This window comes from Hyperoodon ampullatus (assembly GCF_949752795.1).
Source record: "Hyperoodon ampullatus genome assembly, chromosome: 2".
Classification (NCBI taxonomy): domain Eukaryota; kingdom Metazoa; phylum Chordata; class Mammalia; order Artiodactyla; family Ziphiidae; genus Hyperoodon; species Hyperoodon ampullatus.
Window position 1 is genome coordinate 175,901,475 of NC_136915.1, and position 26,016 is coordinate 175,927,490.

At 40.3% G+C, this 26,016-nt stretch overlaps 1 protein-coding gene across 1 annotated transcript in view; it reads left to right on the forward strand.

Annotated features, from left to right (window-relative positions):
• The first annotated feature begins 7,755 nt into the window (after positions 1 to 7,755).
• Positions 7,756 to 26,016, forward strand: part of ACBD3 (acyl-CoA binding domain containing 3) — a 33,252-nt gene continuing 14,991 nt past the window's right edge. Inside the window, exons 1-3 of the mRNA XM_079697313.1 lie at positions 7,756 to 8,052; positions 24,847 to 24,988; positions 25,633 to 25,773. Coding sequence (XP_079553439.1) covers positions 7,767 to 8,052; positions 24,847 to 24,988; positions 25,633 to 25,773 — 569 coding nt within the window. The 5' untranslated portion in view covers positions 7,756 to 7,766. The remainder of the gene's footprint in view (positions 8,053 to 24,846; positions 24,989 to 25,632; positions 25,774 to 26,016) is intronic.

The window sequence follows — 26,016 nt, forward strand, 5'->3', positions numbered from 1 at the left end:
TTGGTTGTTTCCCTCGTGCCAGGGGCTGGGCCAGGCCTGTGAGCACAACTGATAATAAAGACCAGTCCCTGTATGTGGGAGAAGTACCCCTCGTCCACATGAGAGTCATTGGGTTATGTAAGGAGAACAATCACTGCCTCCTTGACATACTTCTTTCCCAGGCTCAGCCTCCCTCTCCCACATCCATTTAGCTGTACTTCTTGCTCTTGTTGCTTGTTGATTTTAATCAAGGCTCAAAATTATCCCTTCTCCAGGAAGTCTTCCCAAACCGCACTAAGCAACTGTGTCCCCCTGCCCCAGTTATCTTGTCAGCCCTTGGGGACGCAGTTTCCATTCTTCCTATTTGTTTGCACTTGACAATCTTTTGGTGTGTTCCCACTTTTTTGGAGAACAACCCAAGGCTTCCAGGCACTGTGCAAGGAGATGGAAGACAGCAGTCCCGAACCACAGCCAGTGTCCCTCAGGAAACCTCAGTCACTCTTTGGCTTGGCCACCAGGGAGCTAAAGCGCACGTGCAGGTAAAGGAAGGTTGCGCTGCACGAGTGTGTGCTGGAGCTGGAAGGAGGCTCAGGCTGCATCCGAGACACAGGACCACAAGTGACCAAGCCAACCCGGAAGTCTGGTCTCCCGGCTTTAGTTCTATGCTCTTTGGAGAGCAGTCCTCCAGTACACCCAAGCAAGGGCACATCCAGGCCTGAAGCTTGTTCAGTTATGGGGGGAAGGGGAGCTCTTAAAGAAAAAGGATAAAAAAATTAGGTACAAAAACGAATGCTTAATCATAATGAGGAATGAAACCACAATGAAGCACAAATGCTAAAAGAGCTGATTAGTGTGACAAAATTGAAATGACACAGTCGTAACAACAGCTATTACTGTTATTTGATTCCCCGATACATCTCTATGCTTATTTTTCTTCCTACATTTTTTCGGCTGCATACTTCTTGTTCGCCATATGATACCAATTTCATAACTTAGTTTTCTACTGAGAGAATGGAAAGATAATTCATTCTTTCCTCTAGCATGGCTGATCAAAATTTGGTTTTTATATTCATTTCAAAAACTTTCCTCATCTGGGCAAACCTGCCCAAACCCCCAGGCTTCATCCTGGCTCTCCAGCTCCCAGGCAGGGCCCCAGCAGCTGCTCGTCTCACTGCCCGCATCCCTCTCCCCCGACTCAGGAGATGGCTACAGGGCCGTGGGTGCAGCGGCGAGCCTGCAGTCCCAGGAGCACCCCGCGTGGAGAGTGAGCCCGGGTGGGGCAGCGCTACCGCCTCCAGCCAGCAGGTGGGGCTGAAAAGCCCCTGAAGCAGAAGCCTTAGTCTCGGAGCATCTTTTGAATAGATCCTTGGAATCAGGGGCCTCCATTCCTAAACATTTAACTTCTTCTTACTGTAAGTGGAGGATATTACTTTATAATCATCATCATCGTTATTATTATATGAATATTATTATTTGCAATACAAATGAAAATTTTCTTTCATTGCTAATGTTGATTAGATCTCAGTAATGGGATTACAGAAGCATTGTTTTTTTAGATACAAATGTCTATGTCTTTGTGTGTGTGTGTGTGTGTGTGTTGGGTTTTTGTGTGTGTGTGTGTGTGTGTGTCTATGTCTTTGACTTTTTTTTTTTACTATAATAAAGGAAGAATGCTCTTTTATTAATCTGATGTCCATTAAATATCTTTGCAGCTGTTACATGAATGTTAGGTGTCTGGTGCATAAATGTATACACACTACCACAGTTGATAGATTTACACTGTACACTAGTCATCCCTGTCTGACTTCTTTTATTAGACTCACTTTTACTTTTGAACCTGAAGAAATATATATCATTTCATAATGGAAAGTGGCCCTTAAGAGTGTTTTGGATGTGAAGGCCTGAGAGGAATGATAACAGCAGCTATACTGATCATATCTTATCTGTTCAGGGATTTTACAGTTTCTAAAGCACTTTCACAGATATAAGTTAATTTAGGCCTTTCAACATCTTGTGACGGAACCAAGGCAGAAATAATTTCTACCTTTTATAGATAAAGAGATAGAGGTCCAGAAAATGGTCCTAAGGTCACAACACCTAAAAAGTGACAGGTTCAGTCTCTTGCCCTTACCTACTCTGGCTGGCTCTGTTGCACATCTCTTTGGAATCCATCTCTTCCTTGTCATCTCCCTATGCAGCTCCTCTTCAGGATCACATGGTCTTCTCCTGGGCTAACAACAGCTTCTTTCTGAGCTCCCTACTGCCAACCTCCCCTCCAGATTCTCCTTCCACCGCCGCCCAAGTTATTTGTGAAACTCCCTTGCATAAAATCCTTCAATGGCTCCCCATCACCTTCAGGACTATCCCTGGCCTACCCTTCTAGGCTCTGCACATCTGACCCCTCCTACCTCTTCAGGCTCATCTCCTGTCACTTCTCCAAGGCTAACCAAACATGCTGGTCTCTCTTAACCCTCAGGAAGTTAGCAAATGGTATTCCCTCTGCCTAGAATTCTACTTTCTTCAAATGTAAACATGCACAATGATCATACTTATCTCCTCTCTGAAGCCATCTCTAAACCCTCCTGGCAATAGGCTATTCTCTTTCTTCTGCATTAGGGAGTTCCAAACACAAATGCCTACAGTGGCCAGGCAGGTAACAATATAAATAGAGTTGGTGTAAAATGATCACTAGCACCAGCTACAGGCCTGTGATAAACATCAAGGACAGTGTCTATCACAATGGGCTGGGGGGATTCTCGCAAACTCGAGAGCACGTGTCCCTTCTTAAGAAGGCAGCCTCTACATAATTCCAGCTCATGGATGTCTAGCATCAATACCAGGCCCAGTGTCACCAAATTTCTTAATTTTTAAAGGTAACTCAGAAATCTGGACTTTTACATTAAAATTCCAGATTTGGGGGGAACTCCCTGGCGGTCCAGTGGTTAGGACTTGGCGCTTTCACTGCCATGGGCCTGGGTTCCATCCCTGGTCAGGGAACTAAGATCCCATAAGCCATGCAGCAAGGTCAAAAAATAAACAAATAAAATAAAGTAATAATTCTGTTAAAAAAATATTCCAGATTTTGAAATGCTAGCAACCCATTCAGATTTAAAGCACTACAGGGGCCAACTCTTGCAAGCCAAGTAAAAGACATTAGTGGGCAAGGTTCATCCAGTGGGCCTCCAGTGTGCAATCTTTCTTCTACAACGTTTTGGCTGCGTGGCTTGCAGGATCTTACTTCCCCGACCAGGGTTTGAACCTGAGCCCTTGGTAGTGAAAGTGTGGAGCTGTAACCACGGGACCGCCAGGGAATTCCCTCTCGTCTACATTTTAATGGAACATTGTACATAACAGTGGCCAAAATGTATTAAACACTCACTAAGTGCCTGGCAGGTCCTTTTCTAAGTGCTTTACGTGTATTCATGCATCCAGTCTTCCCAACAGCCTGAGAGGTGGTTACTATTATTATCCCCATTTTACAAAGGAGGAAGCAGAAGTTAAGTAACCTGCTCAAGGTCACTGAGTTGGTGAGTGCATTCCAGTACTGGCAGCCCGCCTGTAATATAAATGCTTCTCTCATGATCTCACCTACTGGACCATGATTCCTTTGTGGTCCACAGCCTCTCATCTGTGTATTTCCTACAATGTCTAGTATAGGGGGCACTCCCTAAATGTACGTTGAGCTGAACTGATATTGCATGTAATAGATGTAACTATACCTTCATTCACTCACTCAGTAAGACATTTGGAGTGCCTACCATGTTTCCTGTCCTGTGTTAGGGACTGTGGGAGTCCAGGGACATAGCCTTTGGTCTCCAGGTGCTTCCAGTCAAGGAGCACAAAATAATTATCATTACCAAAGGGCAGTAATTATCATTACTAAATTAGACTCACTGCAAAATTTTACCAAGGACCGAATATGAATTCACAAGATAAAGCAGGGAACGTATAATTCAACCCAGTCTCTGTCTGGTGATCTAACCGTATTTCAGAGATGAAAATATGTGGAGGGAACAAAGGGAAAGATTGATTTTAGGGAAGAAACTTCAAAAGCATTTCAGCAATGGTAATACTTCATCTGGCAAATGACTGAAAGGGATGGAGCTTAACTGAAATTCACATAACAAAGTTGGTTGATTGAAAAGCACTCTCTTTTGTATAGGAACAGACTTGGGGAAGATATTTGAAAGGTTTCAGAAAATATACATTTTTGCTGACTCTGTGTCTCCTCACATATAAAAGACAGGAGTGGGGAAATAGAGGTAGCTTCTCTGAACTGTTTGTAGAAATCAAATTCTACTGTGACAAACACATTCTAACTAATACCTATTGAGATGGCTTGAGGGAGGGAGGCATTACAGAAAGGGTGAAGGACATGTCATCTTGATTGTCTGACAGGTCTGACAGGTATACGTGTATGTTAAAACTCATCAAATTGTAAACTTCGAGTACTTGCAGTTTATTTGACGTCAGTCATACCTCCATAAAGCTGTGGAAGAAGTTTCCTAGACTCTTGCTGTTCAAAATGTGGTCTGTGGACAGCAGTATCAGCCCAGAAAGCTTATTGGAAATGCAGACTCTCAGGCCTCCCTCCTGAGTCAGAATCTGCCGTTTAACGATACCCTTGTGTGGTTCTCATACACATTAAATTTGACCTCTTATAGTGAATGTCTGGAACTCATTTCCTACCATGAGTTGTTAAAGGAAAATTATATTTCCTAATCTGTTTTAGGTCACTAAGAGCAACTACCTACAGGGCATTCTTTGATGGTTATATTAGGAAGAGGTTTATGTGTTTGATCTAGAGGACATGCAGATTTTTCAAGAATATTCAATATGTTAAACTCTAAAACAATAAAATGTCAGTAATTACCACTGTATCATATTTTACCTGTCCATCTTCCTAGGTGTGTTCTGTAGGTTTTAATATTTACATTAAGTTTAAAAAATTTTTTTCTGATTACAAAAGAAATGCTTATTGTAGAAAACTTGGAAAACAGAATCTATAATTCCAGGAAGTAGAGTTATATTTACCCATCTCATTATCACCCTTAAAAGTTATTGAGTACTAAAGATAGAATACAAACATGTAGTGTATTTATGACTTCTTGGAGGTTAGGCCTTGTGATATGCATATCTTTAAAGTAATTAGCGCTTCTCTGGTGGCGCAGTGGTTAAGAATCCGCCTGCCAATGCAGGGGACACGGGTTCAAGCCCTGGTCCGGGAAGATCCCACATGCCGCGGGGCAGCTAAGCCTGTGCACCACAACTGCTGAGCCTGTGCTCTAGAGACCGTGCTTCACAACAAGAGAAGCCACCGCAATGAGAAGCCTGTGCACCGCAGCAAAGAATAGCCCCCACTCGCTGCAGCTAGAGAAAGCCTGCACGCAGCAACGAAGACCCAACACAGCCAAAAATATAAAACAAAACAAAACATTTAAAAAAATAAAGTAATTAAAGTTAAATCTAAAGATCCAAGCTAAGTGAAAAAAAATCACTGGGCTTAGAGTACTAGAGTCTGTTTCGAGATGTGGGTTTACCATAGATCAATGAAGCTTAAGCTTCAGGGCCCCTCACTTGCACAGGCCACTTCCAAGGCCCTTGGAGAGGCCCTGGCAATATATTTACCAGATCAAATGTTTCTGTAAAAGTTTCTAAAGTAAGATATTTAAGACCACTGTCACATTGTATTCAGACTTCCATCACTTCTCTTCTGCATTAAGTGGTGCAGGAATGGCCACTGGCTTTTTTGAGACCTGGCTAAGGGAACAATGATTGAATTAGGGATACATTTCATTTGGGTTTACTGGCGTGCATTTATGGTTTTCAGTCATTTCCAGCTACTGTTAAATTATTACTCACTGTGGGTGTAGGAATGGCTTTCTGGAATACACCTACGGCTCATTATGCCAGCTCAGCCAGCACCATGTCACAGAGGTGCAGGACTAGAGGGCAAAAGAACTCTATGATGCCTGGCACAGGAATGTAATGGCATGGGCAGCAGAGGAGAAACAAGATTTGAAAGAAAAGGAGAAACTAGCCCATAGAAAATCCTTCCGACTGTCAGAAGTAAAAAATCCTTCCGACTCTAAGTAGGGGATCAAATCTCTCAATGCCTAACCTAAAATGGAGGTTTTCACTCATCAGGAATCTAAGTAATGTCATATATACAATTATAAGTGCACCATACTTATTTTTGTTTCTATGGAATCGAATGGAATATATTAGAATTCTTGCATTTGTGGGACACAAACTTGCAGTTGTACTGTAGTGAGTCTTTATGTAAAGTCACATGTTTTGTTCATCTTAATGGGTGAGATTCTGTCTTAACATAGCAGATAAATCTTGTTCTGAAAATCGCTGGAGATCCAGTAAAAACCAGGCAAAAAATTGCCATTGAAGCAGCCAGACAGTCCTGAAATATTATAGCTCATAGGTGAGAGAAATTTGACACGTCTTCCCAAATTTGACAATAACCCTAAAAAAATACACAGTAATTCAGTAATAAGTTGTGAAGCTAACATTTATAAGCAATTAATAATAAAAAAAGAAAGGATCACCATGCTAAAGACTGATTTTTTCTATTTTCCTTATAGAAAACATTACAAAATAATTATCATAGGAAAAGCTGATCAAAAGTATACAGCCGGGCCTCCCTGGTGGCGCAGTGGTTGAGAGTCCGCCTGCCGATGCAGGGGATACGGGTTCGTGCCCCGGTCTGGGAGGATCCCATATGCCGCGGAGCGGCTGGGCCCGTGAGCCATGGCTGCTGAGCCTGCGCATCCGGAGCCTGTGCTCCGCAACGGGAGAGGCCACAACAGTGAGAGGCCCGCATACCACAAAAAAAAAAAAAAAAAAAAAAAAAGTATACAGCCAAAAAGTGTGGGGAAAATTATTATAAATGTTGCCCATAAAGTCTAGGAACACAGATAAATATACATAATGTTGTCAAGAGCTTTTTCAATCTTTAAAAAATAAATAAAATAATTATCTTCTGGATTTTTGGACGCCCTGTAGAAGTGTGTCAGGCAGTTAATAAAAATTTTATGGTTATCTGTGTGATGTTTGTGAGTTTTGTTAACTTTTCAAAATGTCACTTGTGAGTTCTTTCTCATTCTAAATATATATTCACTTTCCTACCTCTCTGCTCGTAATTTTTGTGTTTTTTACTTAATGAGGGCCCCACAAATAGTAGGAGCTTCAGTTCCCAAAAAAACCAGGATGTGCCTTTCCACGACAGTCTCAGAAGCCACGGAATTTCTCTGCAGCCTCAGTTTCTTCTTAAAAAAAAAAAGGCATTTGCTCGGCATTTCCTTAGAATTGCCAGAGTTCTGCCAACCATACAACTCTCTACAAATGCGGAGGGTCTGACCGGAGGGGTAGGGCGCTCACCAGCAGTCACCCTCCCGTCACAGACCTTACTCGGAGTCCCTCTGACCCCGCCCGACCCCTCCCCTGCCGGACACCGCGAGCCGCAGGAAAGAACGGCGGGGCGGGGGCCGCTGGGCCGTAGTACCCTCCCTCCGGGAGGAAAGAGGGCCGGAGGGGGACCGGGTGAAGGTGGGCGCGGGGCGCTCGGGACCCGCGGGGCTAGGGGTCGGGGCAAGTGGTGGCAGAGGGGGGGGCCGACCGACGGATGGGGGATGGGGGGCAGGGCACCATGCTCGGGAGCGCTAGATTCTACTCGGCGGCGGAAGTTCCGGTGTCGGTAGGCGGAGGTCAGAGGTCAGCAGGAAGTCGATACGTGGCCGCCGCCTGTCCCCGCCGAGGAGGCGCAGCAGGCGGAGATGGCGGCGGTGCTGAACGCAGAGCGACTCGAGGTGTCCGTCGACGGGCTCACGCTAAGCCCGGACCCCGAGGAGCGGCCCGGCGCGGAGGGCGCCCCGCTGCTGCCGCCGCCGCTGCCGCCGCCCTCGCCTCCCGGGTCCGGCCGGGGCCCGGGCGCCGCAGGGGAACAGCCGGAGCCCGGGGAGGCGGCGGCTGGGGGCGCGGCGGAGGAGGCGCGGCGGCTGGAGCAGCGCTGGGGCTTCGGCCTGGAGGAACTGTATGGCCTGGCGCTGCGCTTCTTCAAAGGTGAGCCGAGCAGGCCCCACCCCCGCCGCCTCTGCCCGGCCCCGGGGAGACTGGACCCGTCTCGTCCTCACCCACCCGTGCGGGACCGCGGTGACCGGAGCTGGGCTCTGTCCTTGGGGTTACCCGAAGTTTGTCACTACCCGCTTGGCCACTAGGTCCCACCCGTAGGGGCCTGGAACCTTGGTTTAGCAGTCCGGGTCCCGCCTCCCTGAGGTTACCGGGGCATCTTACCTGATTTAGCTTCTCGGTTTTCCAGGAGACTGGGTGGAAGAATGAGCCCTCTCTCTCTTTCCCAGAGGTTCCCGTTCTGGGATTTTTTTTTTTTTAACTGTCGCATTCCTTTTCCTGTTTCATTATGGCTTGGCACGTCAGAACCACCGATTTTTGCCCTTTTTCCACAGTGAAAGAAATCTTTCCATGGGTTTCATACATATAGTTTCCATTCATTCTGGAGAGCCTAGGACTTGATCATCTGGCAGTATTGAGGTGGCAGAGAGAAAGAAGTAAAGTATTAATCCCCCTTGGCTTGTCAAACTCTGAAGAGAAGGGATGCTCACTGTGTAACTAGTAACTTCTAGATGGTTAAAATTTTACCTTATAAGCAATGTCCAAGAGTGAATTCTCAGATTAAGGCCTAAAAGTACCCTCTGTACTTCTCACAGAATTAATTGTAATACATCTTGTCCTAGAGCTAGATTGTGGTGTGTGGGTTTTTTTAATTGGGTGATTCACGTAGTCAGATGGTGGTGGTACCAGTCACATGACCTTGTCAGTGGGAAAAACTGATGAGAAGAGATGCTTAGATCTTGTGGGGTAGTTGAGCAAGGAGAAACATCGGCAAATGAAACTTTAGACGTGGTTGCTAGTTTCCGTTTACATTCCAGAACAGCATATTTATGACACTTTTCCCAGAGGGAGTACCTTTTGGAGTACATATTTTACTAGCTGAAGTTGAGTCGTTGAAAGTAGTGATACATTTGAAAGTTATTTGTTTTCTCTGAAAATGACTCTGTGCAAACTAATGAAAGTCTTTTATAAAATTTCCAGAATATTTGGTCATTCCCCTTCATTGCATTTTTTATTGAAAAGTTTACCCTTGAAATATTCATCGTCATTGCACGGTGAGTTCAGCTCTCCGTGCCAGCTTGGGGAATTGGTAATGGCTAATGGGTTTTGGATCACTTGACCCTTAGGTCACTGGCTTGAATTTAGAGTTTCCTGAGGTGATGATATACTACCACTTACGTAAAAATATGGTGGTTTCTGTACAATTCATATAACTACATTTTACTTAAAATTTTTATTCTTGGAACTTACTTTTCCGGTGTACAATAAGATTAAAGTATATTATAGCAGAATAACGTGTAAGAATAGAAAAGAATGAACTTCTAACTTTCGTCATATAACTAACAAAAAAATAAATGGATAATTTTATCTTCTGAGCCTGTCTTATTTGAAAATGGAAGTAATGTCTTCTTTGAAAGATTAAAACACTCTTAATGTGCAGTAAACTTAGCATTGCTTGGGAGTCAGGAAGCTCTGGATTCTTTTTTTGGGGCTGTGCCGCGCAGCCTGCGTGATCCCAGTTCCCCGACCAGGGATTGAACCCGGGCCACGGCAGTGAAAGCGCCAGGTCCTAACCACTGGACCTCCAGGGAATCCCTCTGGATTCTATTTACCATGTACTCCTAGACAATTAATTTTTCTCTTCCAGACTCAGTTTGTTTATATACAGAGATATTATATGGCTGGATTAAATGAAATTTGACATCTCAGATTTAAGGTTTAGTGCTCTAAACCTAACATTTTAACATGTTTGTTGAGTGGTAGGACTCCTAGGGGAACCTGTCATTTGGGACCTAGTTGTCAGTCACCTTAAAGAAAAAAGCTACATTGTTACTTATGATTTACTCAGTTCCTAAGTTAAGCTCTCAAAGCAATATCCAAGTACTTAAAAGGAGAAATAACAGTCTAGCAATCAAAAGCTCCCTTTCTGCATGGATCATTACATGTTAGCAATGAAGAAGCTATTAGTATATGAGGTTCCTGAGTTGGGGTGGGGGGGAAGGATCTAAAAACAGAAGAATTATGGAAGGTAGGGTGAGTCAAGTGTTGGCTGCCTTTGTTTTAATGTGTGAATTTTTCCAGCATAATACTTGGCATTTTTATCAGTCTTGCAAGGACTTTAATAAATCACTGTTTTGTGGTTTTGTATCTCACATGAATTAGAAATAACATTACACTTTATCTTTTGCTGTGGAATAAATACGAATCTTGAAAGCATGGCTATCTTTTTCCATTGAAAATAACTTGGATTGGGAATTAGGAGCCCTGTTTCTCATTCTGTCCCTGTCACAGTGATCACAGGCCAGTGACTGAACCCGTTGTGTCAATTACCTAACCCTCTTAGTTTTTGAAGGTAAAAGTAAAATAATAGATGAAAATACTGGAAAATGTAAGTTAGCATTCTGCCATCTAAGCTCCAGACATTGTTGAATCCTTATTATGGATCAAGTTTTATATAAGGTTACCACTGTAAATGAATAGTATATTCCCTTTTGCTATTATGGAACTTAGAGTCCAAAAGAGGAGTTAAAGACCCGGTGGCAACTGCAATACAGTGTGGAGGATCCAGAGAGCAAATGCCATTCCAGAGAAGGAAGGGGGAAGGCCAAGAGCCATGAAAGGGCAAGGCACGTGTGTCGGGGAAATGGCAAATAGGAAGTAGGTACTGTAGTTTGATGGAGAGAGCTGGGAAGGTAAGTTGGTGTCATATCCGTGGAAGGACTGGAATGCTATTGTAAATAGCCTTTTTGACAGCAGACAGTGAAGAACCATTGAAGGTTTTTAAAAGGAGGAGCAAAGTTGCCCAGTTCTACTTTAGGAAGGTTAAGCTGGTTTTCTTATCTCTTTGGGTTAAGGAATGAATCAGCTGGCTTTATTGTAGCCTTTATACTTATTGGATAGAGTTAACCCGGGGAGCTGTGTTTTGGTTTTTAGAGTTCTTGGGGGTGAGTTTTTCCTTCTCTAATACTTTGTTGCCTCACTCCATTAAGCTGGTAGATGGTTGCATTAATTTAAAATTCCAGAGTGATAATTGCCACCAGTTATTGAGCAGATGGTCACTAAATATCAGGTACTATTTTGAGAGCTGTATATATACTGTTTTGTTTAATCCTCTACAAGCCCTTCAGTGGGGGTGTTATCCTGGTTTCTTAGTTGAGAAACTTGCCCTGTAGGCCCGTTAGTTATCAGTAGTAAGAGGCAGAGCGGGTCCTGGGTCTGTCGGATTCCAAAGGCAGTTCTTCCTGCTATAGGAGATGAAAAGCAAATAGGAGCCTTGCTTTTTGATGGTGTTCCTAGGAAAATATTCAAAACTACCTACCTTGTTGCCTTATCACATTTTAGAACTTCTTTAATATATTTGCTTGAAAATATTAAGAGCTAATGGAAAGAGATTGTTTTTCTGCTCATGGTCACTTGATCGAGAATCTCTTTAGAGATCTGGAAAGGTAAAGTGGGGGAGAATCATCTGCTCTAAGTTCCCACATAACAGTGTTACCCGGTTTCCAATTTTGGTTGTTATGAAAAAATCCCCTCCAAAGGACTGAAGTAAATGTGCCCATCAAAAATATTGATAAATGCTAAATCTCGTTGCTACTAATACATTATTAGACCTTTTGAGAGGCCTGCATTTAGCCAACATAATGATTGTGTTTTACTCTTGGTAAATTGAAAATGGATGTGTGATTCATTAACAATTGAAAAATGGTAATATTCTAATTGTCTTTCCTTCACTGTAATACTTTTCCTCACATGCTATTTGGTTTGGGGTACAGCTTAAATAAGAAAGAAAAGATAAATGCTTCTTTCCCATTATTAGGTTTCAAAATAATGAGTTGTTTCCCTTAGCAGCCTCAAAAGGTGACAGTTTTCAAAATGTTGTATACTCATGCATGTAAACCTTTTTTTTTTTTTTTTTTTTACTTAGGCTCTTATTATTGATGCTCAAATTGTACGATCTTTAGCAAGTGGTGGCCTCTTAAGATTGGCTCCTAAGTTCCTTTGACATGACTAGTAGTCTTTTATAGCTTCCTTGGTATCTGGTATGATGAGATGTTCCAGATTCATCTTATACATTTCCTGCCTCCATAGGAATCAGCCATTTCTCCAAAGAGACATGGTTCCTGTAGTGGGAAGCGGCATTTGAAGAGCCGTAATCTGGGTGTTAGCAGTGGACGCTCATTGCTACTGGATTGGTCGTTATTTCAGTAGACAGATCTAGGGTGTGTGTGTGTGAGGGGAGTGATAAGTTTTTGAGGTTGCGATATGTGAAAGGAAGCTGTAGTTGAATTTGGAGGAACTTAAGTCTAGGACTCAGTTTCTCTGTGGAATTGTTAATGCATTTCCACTAGCGTTGCTGTCGGTGACACTGCGTTACGTTGCTGATAGCAGAGCAGCAATCATATGGACACACTGAATAGTTCCATTTCCTTCTGTCCTCTTGAAACATATGCATCTCCAAGAACTTTTATAAATGGCTCCATTAATGTTTTAAAATACTGTACAACTGTAATTTATTCTTTGGTAACATAATAATTAGTGTGTGCCTCCTGGACTTACGTGGACTAGCTTCAGATAATTTCAAGTTTAATTGTTACTATTGAATATCTATTAAATGTTGAGTTTATTTTTCCCTTCTTTCTTTATTTTCTTTATCTTTAGGTATACATGTATAGCGTAGGAGGATGTAATAGACCTAAGAGACACTTATAAGAAAGAAAATGATAGCCGCCAAGAATAGTAATGCCTTTTAAACATCTGCTTTTTTTATTTGCTATTTCATATTAGATTTGAGCTGAACTAAAATTTTCCTTTGATACTGGATTCAAGGATATGTTTATATATGTGTTTGTATATGTGTATTTTTTGTATATATTTTGTATATGTGTATATTTTAGTGTAACTGATTTTAACATTTGCCTGAGGCCTCCCTTTTATTTACTGCACATGCAGAAAAGTACACAAGTCATAAATGGTGCTTGATGAATTTTTACAAAGTGAGTACACTTTGGTAACCAACAACCAGAAGGAGGTAATGTTTACTTTTATCAGTTAGCTAAAACGAGAGCTACTCTGGCTCAGTATTTAAGGAAGTTGAGTTCTGGAGTGAACACTACCTGGGGTACTTTTTCCTAGTTTTGCCACTCAGTTGTTTAAAATCTGCCTTCCTTTACTCAAATTGTTGTAAGAATTATAAGAATTGTGTATGTATATATATATATGTGTGTGTATATATATATATATATATATGTATATAAACTCTTAGCACAGTACCTAGCAATTGGTATTCTGTGACTGCTTATGTTGTTGAAGAGGAGAGATTACCAAGAATTTATTAGAGAGTGTGTTGAATTAATGGGGGGGAAGATCAACTTTTATTAAGCACTTTGTACATGCTAGACAGTTTCCAGAGTTTCATACTCATTAACTCAGAAATACTGCATTTATTATACTTTCTTATAAGTAGTATAAGAATGTATCAGTCAGTTTTTTTCTCAATTGAACATGGACGAGATGTGGTTTTAATATTAATATTTCTAAAAGATGGATTTTATTCAAAGTGTATTCTCTGCCAGGCAACAGTGATAGGGCCATGAAAGAAAACAGATTTGAGCTTAGGCTGCTTTGGGGGAAATTCTGTATCTGGCATGAGAGAAGGGGGAGGTGGTCCTGCTATCTTCCACACAGTTCAGACAATCCCTGGATACTGCTTTCAGTTTGAGGCATCATTCTTCAGGGTTGAAGACAAAATGGAGCTCATTCAGAAGAGAGCAACTTGTATAGTGTGGGAATTCGAATCCCTGCCATCATTATCGTAATAGCTGCTGTTTAGTGAGTGTCTGCTCTACTCAGGCACTGTATCAAGACTTTGGAACACATTATTTCTAACCCTCACAAGAAATGTGAGAAGTTATTATCTCCATTTTATTGATGGCAAAACTGAGGCTAAGAAAGGTTATCTGTGTCTGTGTTATATACTTAGTAAATAGCAGAGCTGGGTCTTTAGGAGGTATGTATGAGTGAATAAGCTGGGAATATTTAGCCTAAAGAATAGAGAACTCAGGGCAAATATGATGTACAGTATTTTGTGGCTTTTTTTGAGGTCTGATCTGTTAGATGTGTTTTATTTAATGCCAAGGACTAGAAATAGACCCTGTGGATAAAATTGAGACAGATCTACTCAGAATAAAGAGCTAAAATAAAAGTCACAGCTATCCAAACATGGAATAGGCTGTTTGAGACAATGAATTCCCATCACCAGGAAGTGTTCAAGCATACGTTAGCAGTAACTAGGTGGGTATGCTTTGATTTCTTTATCTTAATCTTTTATGTATCTACTTCAGGTTTTTTCTTCGTTGTTACTGTGAGGCTTATATAATATAGTTATACTATAAAATACCATACTGTAGTATAAAAATATAGGTTAAGCTGATAACTTCCATAGCATACAGTAACTCTATTCTTTCACTTCTCCCTCCCTCACATTTTAGATTATTGATGTTACAATATACATCTTTTTTTTTTTTTTTTTTTTTTTTTTTTTTTTTTTTTTTTTTTTTTTTTTTTTTTTTTTGCGGTTAGGCGGGCCTCTCACTGTTGTGGCCTCTCCCCTTGCGGAGCACAGGCTCCGGAGCACAGGCTCAGTGGCCATGGCTCACGGGCCCAGCCGCTCCGCGGCATGTGGGATCCTCCCAGACCGGGGCACGAACCCGTGTCCCCTGCATCGGCAGGCGGACTCTCAACCACTGCGCCACCAGGGAAGCCCTACATCTTTTTATATAGTGTGTCCAGTAACAAATTATTGTAGAGCAAGTGGTTATGTAGAGAGGATTTGAACTTTGGTTGTGCATTTCAGTCGTCTATCTTTAATATCCTTTCCAACCCATAGATTTTATTGGCTTTCATTTCATCAAATAAAGGCTAGAAGGAACATTGAAATAATTTGTTACCTTCCTCTATCTTAACCTCCAGAGAGAAGAGAAAAATATTTCTCAGTAAACTTACTCTGACAGTTGACATGTGAGACTAATAACTTTTTGTTTAATTAATTTCAGATGGAAGGGTAATCTTTCAGAGCTTTGGGCTTGGTAACTGTGATTATAATGCTATTATCAAATTATTTATGCTGTCTTACTAGAACCGTAAAGTTAGATACTTATGAATTTAATAGAAATGTAATCTAGAAGCCATTTCTCTCTTTATTGAGAAAATGTGTTACCACAAATTTAGTGACTTAAAGCAACACATACTGTTTTATAGTTCTGGAGGTTAGAAGCTCAAAATGGGTCTCACGGGGTTAGAATCCAGGTGTCAGCAGAGCTCTGTTCCTTCTGGAGGCTCTAGGGGAGAATCTGTTGCCTTTTCCAGCTTCGGGAGGCCAGCTGCATGCTTTGGCTTGTGGCCCCTTCCTCCATCTTCAAATCTAGCAACATAACACCTTCAAATCTCCGTCTGACTCTTCTTGCTCTCCCTCCATTTATAAGGACTCTTGTGATTACTTTGGGCCCACGTGGGTAGTCCAGGATAAGGTCAGCTGCAATCTTAATTCCCCTTTTTCATGTAACCTAACATATTCACTGGGATGTAGATTCTGAGGATTAGATGTGGATCTCTTTGGGGGGGGGGGTGGTATTACTATACCTACCACATGTTATAATGTCTTAAGAGCTGATTACTGAAATTGAGCATATGAGTTTACTCCTTTTACCTTTTTATCAAAGTGAAAACCAAGGCAATTTAAAAGGTCAAGTTGTACTATAAAATTTATAAGGAAAAATAGCTAACCCCATCTCTCTTTTTTCCCATCTCCAAGACCTTCTCCCCCAAGGCAACCACTTTCCATTATTTTAACTATTTCTTCTGGTATTTGTCTCCATTTTCCTGCTTCTTTTAATTAATTAATTTATTATTATTATTATTATTTAAATATTTATTTGGCAGCACCAGGTCTTAGTTGTGGCACGAGGGATCTAGTTCCCTGACCAGGGATCAAACCCAGGCTCCCTGCATTGGGAATGTGGAGTCTGGACCACTAGGGATGTCCCTGCTTCTTTAATTTAAAAAAAAAAAGAAAAGAAAAAGAAAAAAGTAACATACATGTATGCCTCTCTCTTCCTCCTTCTCAAACTCTTAATTTTATAATATCACATTTGTGATTAAATCAGTGTCAGTTGTTTCTGTTTGTTTTATTCATACCTGAGACAGATCATGCACTTTGATTATATTTTGGTTCCTATGCAAACTCTTTGTCTTTTGTGTAGTTAGAGGTAATTATCATTTTTTTCTCTGTCCTCAGGTAAACTCTTTTTTTTAAGAGACATCTCTCCTAGATATCCTTAAATTTTTGATTCAGTCTTAGCTTTCTACCTTCTGAGTCTCTGCCCACTGTCATCCTGAAAATTACCTTCACCTCTCTGTTGTGTTGGAATTCCTTCTCCTGGAATTCCGTATTTTCTTTTAGACTTTGTTTTTTCCTGTTGGAAATTTCTTTCAGCCTTTTTTTTTCCCCATGTTGGGAGCTTTCTCAAATGTCCGGTGATCCTTGGGTATTCATTCTTGTTAAAGGGTGAGGCACTGGAGAGCCAATTGTAACCTTGAGTACAAGCTTTTATTGTAGGTAATGAGGCAGAAGTTTCATTGGGGAACCCTCGACATCAGTATCTTTCAAACTAGTATGTGTAGGTCTTTTATTTTGGGCCAGTTTTTCATGAAAATATTCCTGTCTCCTGCCTGGAGTGTATGAATCTAGTTGGCCAGCATTTAGGCACTAGGCAGAAGGGAGGGTGGGTGGAAGTTGTTTACCATTTACTAGCGTAACTTTCATTTCGTTTCTCTTTAGTCCTGCAGTTCACGCTCAGGCTGGTGTTCTCCTACCTGGAGTATCTGTGATTCATGTTCTCTAGGATACACATCCAGACCTCTGCTAAGTAGGGGCAAGGTAGCCATCTGCCTGCTTGGGGTTGCCAAACAAAATGGGAGGTAGGGGTACCTGCTTTTTAGATAGTTTTTATTTATATACATATATATATGTGTGTGTTTATTTATTTATTTGTTTGTTTTACTTCTTGGCCACGCCCCAAGGCATGTGGGATCTTAGTTCCCCAACCAGGAATGAATCCGAGCCCCCTGCATTAGAAGCATGGAGTCTTAACCACTGAACTGCCAGGGAGGTCCCTAGATAGTTTTTAAACCAAAGCCCCTGTTTTTATCTAGACTTCAGCTTTTAAAGAACCTGGTACCTTCAATTCCTGAGCCTTTCCAGGGTTCTCTGAATTGGCTTCCTTTTTCCTTTTAGTGGGGTTTCACTGAGGATCAGGTGTAATTGTGTGTGTTCAATTCACCATGTTTAACGGGAAGTTGAATTTTATGTTTTCAATCCTTTTAATTATATTCGAATTTTTAAAATATTTATAAATCATTTGGCTTTTGCATTTATTTCTTCCTTTAGTCCAGGGTCAGTAAACATTTTCAGTAAAGGGGCAGATAGTAAATATTTTAGGCATTAAGGACCGTATATGGTCTGTGTTCATATTCTTTGTTTTTTGTTCATCTATTTCTGCTTGTTGTTGTTTGACAATTCTTAAAAAAGATAAAAACCATTCTTAGCTCACAGGCCTTAAAAAACAACTGTGGGCAGAGTTGGTCTAGTTTGCCAATCCCTGCTTTAGTCTGTCTCCTTTAGGTAAAATAGATTTTTAACCTGACTTTTGGTCTTCAATTTTATAGAAAATAAACTTTTTAATATAATTGTTACTGAACAGATGCCAACAAGTGATCCCTTTTAGTCCATTTGATTGAAAACGACTAGCTTTGTCCTCACGCTCCTCCAGGTAGTAGAGGTGGTCATTTCCTGCTTCTCACTGCTGTGTTTTCACACACTTGCACCTGAAGAATAGCTCTGCCCCTTCTTTCCAGCATAATTTACATTTGTCTTTTAGGTTGTCATGGAAAGCGCTTTTCCAAATTGATTGAATTTAATGACTTTGTACTGATTAACTCTGTAAGTGCAGGGACCGAGGTTGATGCCTCTCTTCCTTACCGGCAGGACTGAAAGAGCTTTCCTTTGGGTATATGGTCTTGGCTAAAGATCTTTGAGTTTCAGCAAGGCTTTTCTGTCTATTGCCGTTATGGTAGTTATAACTTCTTTCCTGCTAACTATGTTTAATGCCCTTGGAACCAGAAATAATTTTAGGAGAGGGAATTCCCTGGCCGTTCAGTGGTTGGGACTTGGTGCTTTCACTGCCAGGGCCTGGGTTCGATCCCCGGTCAAGGAACTAAGATCCCACAAGTCGTGAAACAAGGCCCAGTTTAAAAACAATAATAATAATAAATAAAATATATTTTTTAAAAAAGAAATAATTTAGGAGAAAATTATTCTCTTCTAACGCAGAAAAACTAAACAAAACACACCTTTGTGGTGTGTGAACTAGAGCCATCTGAAGAGTAGGAGAGAAGTAACTTTTTTGTGATACTATAATAGTCTGCCGAATGATATTGATCGTGAAGGGTTTTCATTTTCTGCTTTCGTTGAAGTTTAGAGTGTCAACATGATGTGGGCTGTCCTGTACTAAAGGTGGTTGGGATTCTTAGTATATCCTTCTGGGTTTTGTATATTCCTCAGGAGAGAATAATTGATCTGTTAATCTCATCCCAAAGGCTTAAGGATAAGTTGCCTTGACTTTTTAAAAACATTTGTTAAAAAAGAAAAAAAGCATATGTGTATTTGATATAAAAGTACATATGCACATTGGAAATCTGAGGAAATAAAAAATGAATAAAGAAAAAATCTGTAATCCAATCTTTCAGAAATAATTATTAGTATTAACATTTTGGTGTGTTTCCTTTTCTTTGGTTTGTGTGTGTGTGTGTGTGTTTTTAAGACAGATTTAGTTCCCAGCTAGAATAATGATGAATAATTTGAAGATTCAGTAATACGTATTAAAGGAAGGATTATAGAGCAAGTCTTAAAACTAGCAAATACATAAAAGATTCTATGGAAAGGCCAGTAAAATTCACAAGATTGGATGTACTGTTGTGCTCATTTTCACAGAACTTGACTTGTACAGTCAGTTTCTTCTTTAGAGAGATTTGTTGGGTGTGGTTTTGGTGTGGTGAGTGCCAGTTAACAAAGCGTGTGCTTAGTGCTGGCGTTCATGGTGGTGAACAAATTTATGTGAGTGCTTGACAGAAACTTATACTTAAAAACATACTCCCCTTTTGAAAAATTAATTCCGTCAGGCATAAAAGGGCAGATGTTAAAATGACATCCAGGGCTTCCCTGGTGGCGCAGTGGTTGAGAATCTGCCTGCCAATGCAGGGGACACGGGTTCGAGCCCTGGTCAGGGAAGATCCCAAATGCCACGGAGCAACTAGGCCCGTGAGCCACAACTACTGAGCCTGCGCGTCTGGAGCCTGTGCTCCACAACAAGAGAGGCTGCGATAATGAGAGGCCCACGCACCGCGATGAAGAGTGGCCCCCATTTGCCGCAACCAGAGAAAGCCCATGCACAGAAACGAAGACCCAACATAGGCTAAATAAATAAATAAATAAATAAGATGACATATTAATAAATAAATAAATAAATAAAATCTTAAAAAAAAAAATGACATCCAAAAATCCTAAAACCCCCCTCCCTCTGTTGATGAGTCACCTTTTAGGGTCAAGGTTAGACTAACACCTTGCTGAATAACGGGTAGTTTCCTTGTTGACTCACCCTCTCCCATGGTCCCCGATTCTAGTTTGAAATAAAGGAGCAAATTTATCACCTCATAAGAAATGGACCCTCCCTCCATTAGAATAACTTTATAGTAGTCATATTTTTAAAATATTTTTTCATACCCGTTAGCTTCAGAACATCTTCCTAAAGCAAATAAGAATTCTTGTGTGTGTATGTTTGAAAACTGCTGTATTACATGACTACTCAGAAAAGTGTTTGGTCTTCTAGTGAATAAAGTTTCCATCTGATTTTATCTTTATTTGGGTCAAAGCAACTACTTTCATAGAATTTAGACTTTTTTTTTTTTTTTTTTTTTGCGGTACATAGGTGTCTCACTGTTGTGGCCTCTCCCGTTGTGGAGCACAGGCCCCGGACGTGCAGGCTCAGCGTCCATGGCTCACGGACCCAGCCGCTCCGCGGCACGTGGGATCCTTCCGGACGGGGGCACAAACCCGTGTCCCCTGCATCTCAGTTTTCTCTGAGAAACTTAGCATAAGAAATTAGCATAAGAAAACTTTTGGTGATTAATATGTACAAAATTAAGGTAGATGGTAAAGGAAGCTTATGGGCATCTTTAAAATTGGAGAAAGGCTTTTTGGTAGAAAGTTGCCACTATTGTTTCACATTTTTTAGCACCCTAACATCTTAGAATAAAGAGTTCTGGTAAGCTAATTTTGTAAGAAAAATCTTAACTGTAATTTTTAAAAAGAAAAATCTGTATGTGTAATCACCTATTTTTACATAGTTATAAACCTAGTATCTAATTTTTTATTCTAATTATTTAAATTAATACATCATAAATATATTCTCTGAAATGCTATATAGCCCTTATATTGTTATTTTAATAGCTGTATAATCTATTCAGTGGATTACTATAAGCATTGCGTTATTGTTGAATAAATATATTTTAAATTTTAAATAATGCAGCAGTGAACAGGTATAACACCGTGTTTCTTGCTAAGATAATTGTTCAAGGCTGTATTTAGAAAAGATTCATTGGGAAGTGAATGAAATAAGGAGCACCTCTTTTAGGCTTGTTGGGTTTCATTTTTTATTTATTTTTTAAAATTAACTTATTTATTTATTTATTTTTGGCTGCGATGGGTCTTCATTGCCGCACACAGGCTTTCTCTAGTTGTGTCTAGCAGGGGCTACTCTTTGTTGCAGTGCGAGGGCTTCTCATTGCTGTGGCTTCTCTTGTTGTGGAGCACGGGCTCTAGGCACGTGAGCTTCAGTAGTTGTGGCACACGGGCTCAGTAGTTGTGGCTCACAAGCTCTAGAGCACAGGCTCAGTAGTTGTGGCACACGGGCTTAGTTGCTCTGCAGCATGTGGGATCTTCCTGGACCAGGGCTCAAATCCGTCTCCCCTGCATTGGCAGGCGGCTTCTTAACCACTGCGCCACCAGGGAAGTCCCTAGGCTTGTTGGTTTTTACATGAAAAATAATGTAAAGATGTATTTTGGTTTTGTAAGCTCTCATCTGTTCTGCTTTATTTTGATTAAATAATATGTTGGAATTAAACGTAACTACTGGCCCAACCTAAAGAGTTGTAACAAGTCATATTACCTCTCTGACATAATTTATTTTTTCCTTAACTCTAAAATAATCGTTCCTTTATCTCAATATAATTTTTAATAATTTGTTTGCAGTATATATATACACCTGAAATATGCACCTAAACACAATTATATACTGTATTGCCAAGCTATACATTTTTTTTTTTTTTTAAATAATTTATTTATTTATTTATTTATGGCTGTGTTGGCTCTTCGTTTCTGTGTGAGGGCTTTCTCTAGTTGCGGCAAGTGGGGGCCACTCCTCATCGCGGTGCGCAGGCCTCTCACTATCGCGGCGTCTCGTTGTGGAGCACAGGCTCCAGACACGCAGGCTCAGTATTTGTGGCTCACGGGGCCAGTTGCTCCGCGGCATGTGGGATCTTCCCAGAGCAGGGCTCGAACCTGTGTCCCCTGCATTGGCAGGCAGATTCTCAACCACTGCGCCACCAGGGAAGCCCCAAGCTATACATTTTTAATTGAGCTCAGTAGTTTGTAAACTCCAGGAGGGCAATGAATCCTCGTGTCTAGCACAATGATTTGCGTACAAGGGCTCAATAAATATTTATTAAGTTGAATGAATGAATGTAAAAAAGGGCTTATAATTTCCATCATTGATTGAAATAGACTTCTAAGAGTTAGATTTTAAAATGAAGATTGCCTTTTAGTTGGTAAGTATAGACCTATGGATAATCCTGTTCTAAAAGCTTTAGAGGAAGTTCCTACTCTTCGTGCTAATTGTTTAGTGATAGTGTTTGCTCAGTAGCAAAGACAGATGGCAGGTCCACAGGTTTCTGAGTTGTTTTCATTTTTATTACATAAGTTAAGGTCAGAGTCACAGTTTTGTCTTTTTTCCAAATATTACATGAGTTTGTTCTTGTTGAAAAAAATGCAGATAGAAGTGCGTATGTGTAATTCTCTTCAGTTCCCACCCACAGTTTTGGCAATCACTTCCCCAGAGGCAGTACCTCTTAACAGTTTAGTTTGTTCTTCCACATATTTTCCTTTGAAAGATTAAAATGTTTCTAGTTTTGGGACTTACCTGGCGGTCCAGGGGTTAACACTCCACACTCCCAGTGCAGAGGACACGGGTTTGATCCCTGGTCCAGGAGCTGAGATCCCATATGCCGCACAGTGTGGCCTAAAGAAAAAAAAAAGAACTATAAAATGTTTCCAGTTTTCAATTTTCTGATCGTCACTCCTGATCTTAGCCCCCTCCCACTTTCTCATTCTTATCTTTTTAGTGTGACTCCTTCTAGATATTTTTCTTTGCATTTACATTCATATAAATGTACCTATAGAATATATGTTGACATGATGTATTTCATCAGTTCTAAGACTTACTATTATGTAATTTAAGAAAGAAAAACTGCCAATTATAACTGTAAAATACAATAGATTGTAAAAGCGAATCTGATTTTAGAGATGTTAAAGTGTGGGTGCAGAAGTACTTAGAATTGAGGATATATATTTTGTGCTATGATTGTACGTAGTTTTGTGCAGCTTGCTTTTTTCATTTAACAGTGTTCCCTTTATGTGCTTCATTTATACCACAGGCTGAATATGACACATTATTTAGCTGTTCCCTTACTGATGAACTTTTAATTTGGTTACAGTAACAAGAAAAGAGTGCTGCAAGAATATCCCTATATCTACCTCCTTATGTGTATTTGGGAGTGCTTATCAAGGGTAGATGATGAGAATTGGAATTATTGGACCATAGGGCATCTACATTTATAAATTTGGAATATATTGCCAAATTTCCTTCCAAGATAACTGTAACAGTTTATACTTTCAACATTAGTGTATGAGAATGGGTACCTGTTTGTCCTGTTCTTACCATCTCTTGATGTTACTTAACTTTTTTTAACCTATCTGATGGCAGAAAGCGTCGTAGTATCTAATGGTTTCACTTTCCATTTCCTTGACTAGTGAAATTGAGTATCTTGGCATGCTTATTGGCAACTTCTGGTGTTTTCTTCTCCTCTGAGTTTCCTGTTTATATCCTCTAAACCATATTCTTCTCTCATCATCAGTGATTTTCTTTTGGTGACCTCTGTGTACATGGATAAAATCTGTAGGCAATATATACTACTTTCTACCTCCTTTTTTGTTTTGAAATTTGGTAATCTCTTATTATCATTAGAATCAACCAGTAATTAATCCTACCATTTATCAAAGAAGTAGAACTATTCTATAAGGACTTCCCATTTACCCAGTTTCATACTACTTTGGAATGTTGTTGGTGGTAGTTAAGTCTCTACAGGTCAAATTGGCTTCTCTCGTAATTGCCCATTGGAAATCTGCCAGAGCCAGCCATAATACGAAGGAAGTAAAAGGATCTAACAGTTATTACCATTAATACTATCCTGTTACCTCTGAAGTATCAGGACTTTTCACTTTATTGGTAAACAGACTAAGAGGTTAAATGGTCCTACAGCTAGGAAGTGTCTGAGATGAGATCTAAACCTAGTCTGTCTGATTCCAAATCCCTTTCTACCACATCATAGTGCCTCAGTGGGATGGATACTTTTTTTTTTTTTTTTTTTGCGGTACGTGGGCCTCTCACTGTGTGGCCTCTCCTGTTGCGGAGCACAGGCTCCGGATGCGCAGGCTCAGCGGCCATAGCTCACGGGCCTAGCCACTCCACGGCATGTGGGATCTTCCTGGACCGGGGCACGAACCCGTGTCCCCTGCATCGGCAGGCGGACTCTCAACCACTGCGCCACCAGGGAAGCCCCGAATGGATACTTTTTGAATATACCCTTTCAAAGTATATGTAATTCTCTCTTATGTTAAAAGTGTTTGATACAAAATTATTTTTTAAACTACTTTAAGAAATGATTGCTTAACATTTTTTTTCCTTTTTTTTTTTTTTTTTTTTTTTTTTGTGGTATGCGGGCCTCTCACTGCTGTGGCCTCTCCCGTTGCGGGGCACAGGCTCCGGATGCGCAGGCTCAGCGGCCATGGCTCACGGGCCCAGCCGCTCCGCGGCATGTGGGATCTTCCCGGACCGGGGCACGAACCCGGGTCCCCTGCATCGGCAGGCGGACTCTCAACCACTGCGCCACCAGGGAAGCCCACATTTTTAACATTTGTAAAATATGTCAAGTGGTACACTAATATGTGTGTCCTTACTGTAGCTTGACAGATTGCTTTTTCTTTAGTAGCGGCTTTTTTTTTTTTAATTTAACTGTAGTTGATTTACTCTTTGTAGTAGTTTTAACATAAATATCAGTACTTAAGCTTTATTTTAAAAAAGTTAATTCAGCATAAAGTGTTTCTATCTTGGCTTTGACTATTAAAATTTAGTACTTGAAATTAAAGTCTCCCTATAGTGGTGTTTATATATATCACAGGCAATTTGTGATATACCTTACAGCAAAATTTCAACATATGATGCTGAAAATTATGTATTTTGCCAGTGCTAATTGTTTTCTTTGTATTTATTTTTCTTAAAGAAAAAGATGGCAAAGCATTTCATCCAACTTATGAAGAAAAACTGAAGCTTGTGGCACTGCCTAAGCAGGTTCTTATGGGTCCATATAATCCAGACACTTGTCCTGAGGTTGGATTCTTTGATGTGTTGGGCAATGACAGGAGGTAACGGTATTTTATTGTATAATGAATTTAACGAGAGTAATGTTGAAAAGGGTACAAAGTAAATTGATTAAGATGTAAATACTGGCTCGTTAGCTTTAGAATAAGAACTAAACAAACATTTTTGCTTGCAGCTTTTGGAGTCTTCAGACGTTTATCTGTTTTTGGCTCGGAGATGTTTATGGCTAAATATTGTGCAAGAAGTTTACTCATCTGTTTATGAACATACGACAAGTACAGCTTCATTTGATTCTTCCTAAATAATATTTAAAAAGCCATTTACAGTATAGTAAATGATTCCCTTATTGGGACATACAGAGTTGTGACAAGAAAGAATATATTAATTATTTTATTCAGTTAAGGCTAACCTATGATATAAGAAAAGTAAAACTTTGATACCTTTTACTGGTATGGAAATTATTAGCAGTGCAGTTAAACTGTGGTTTACGACAGTAAGTTTGGTTTGTATGTGGCATATCTAATTTAGTAAATCAGTACATGCTTGTTGAAGTTTTGAACCTTTTGTTTATAGTAGAATCATTCTTCATTTTAGTTATAATTGAGACTTGTTCATATTTAGGTTTAAATTAAATCAAATTCTCATTCTATTAAGAAGAGGAAGTAACTTTTCTTGTTATTCTTTACAGGAGAGAATGGGCAGCCCTGGGAAACATGTCTAAAGAGGATGCCATGGTAGAGTTTGTCAAGCTCCTGAATAGGTGTTGTCATCTCTTTTCAACGTATGTTGCATCCCACAAGATAGAGAAGGAAGAGCAAGAAAAAAAAAGGTGAAGTTTGAGGGCACAGAATACTTTATCCTTGAGCAGCCTACTGCATAGTATACTGATGCTTTTGCTTTATGGAATGTCTATTTTAAATCAGGTGTCTTACTTCCATTGGATCCCCACTTCTTACGGCAATTGCTCAAACTTTCCGATGGGAGCAGGTGTTTTTCTTATGAGTTTTGAGGGGAGAGAGTTTACTCCTTCCGTCTGGCTATACCTTTAAAAGTAACCACCCATCCATCATGG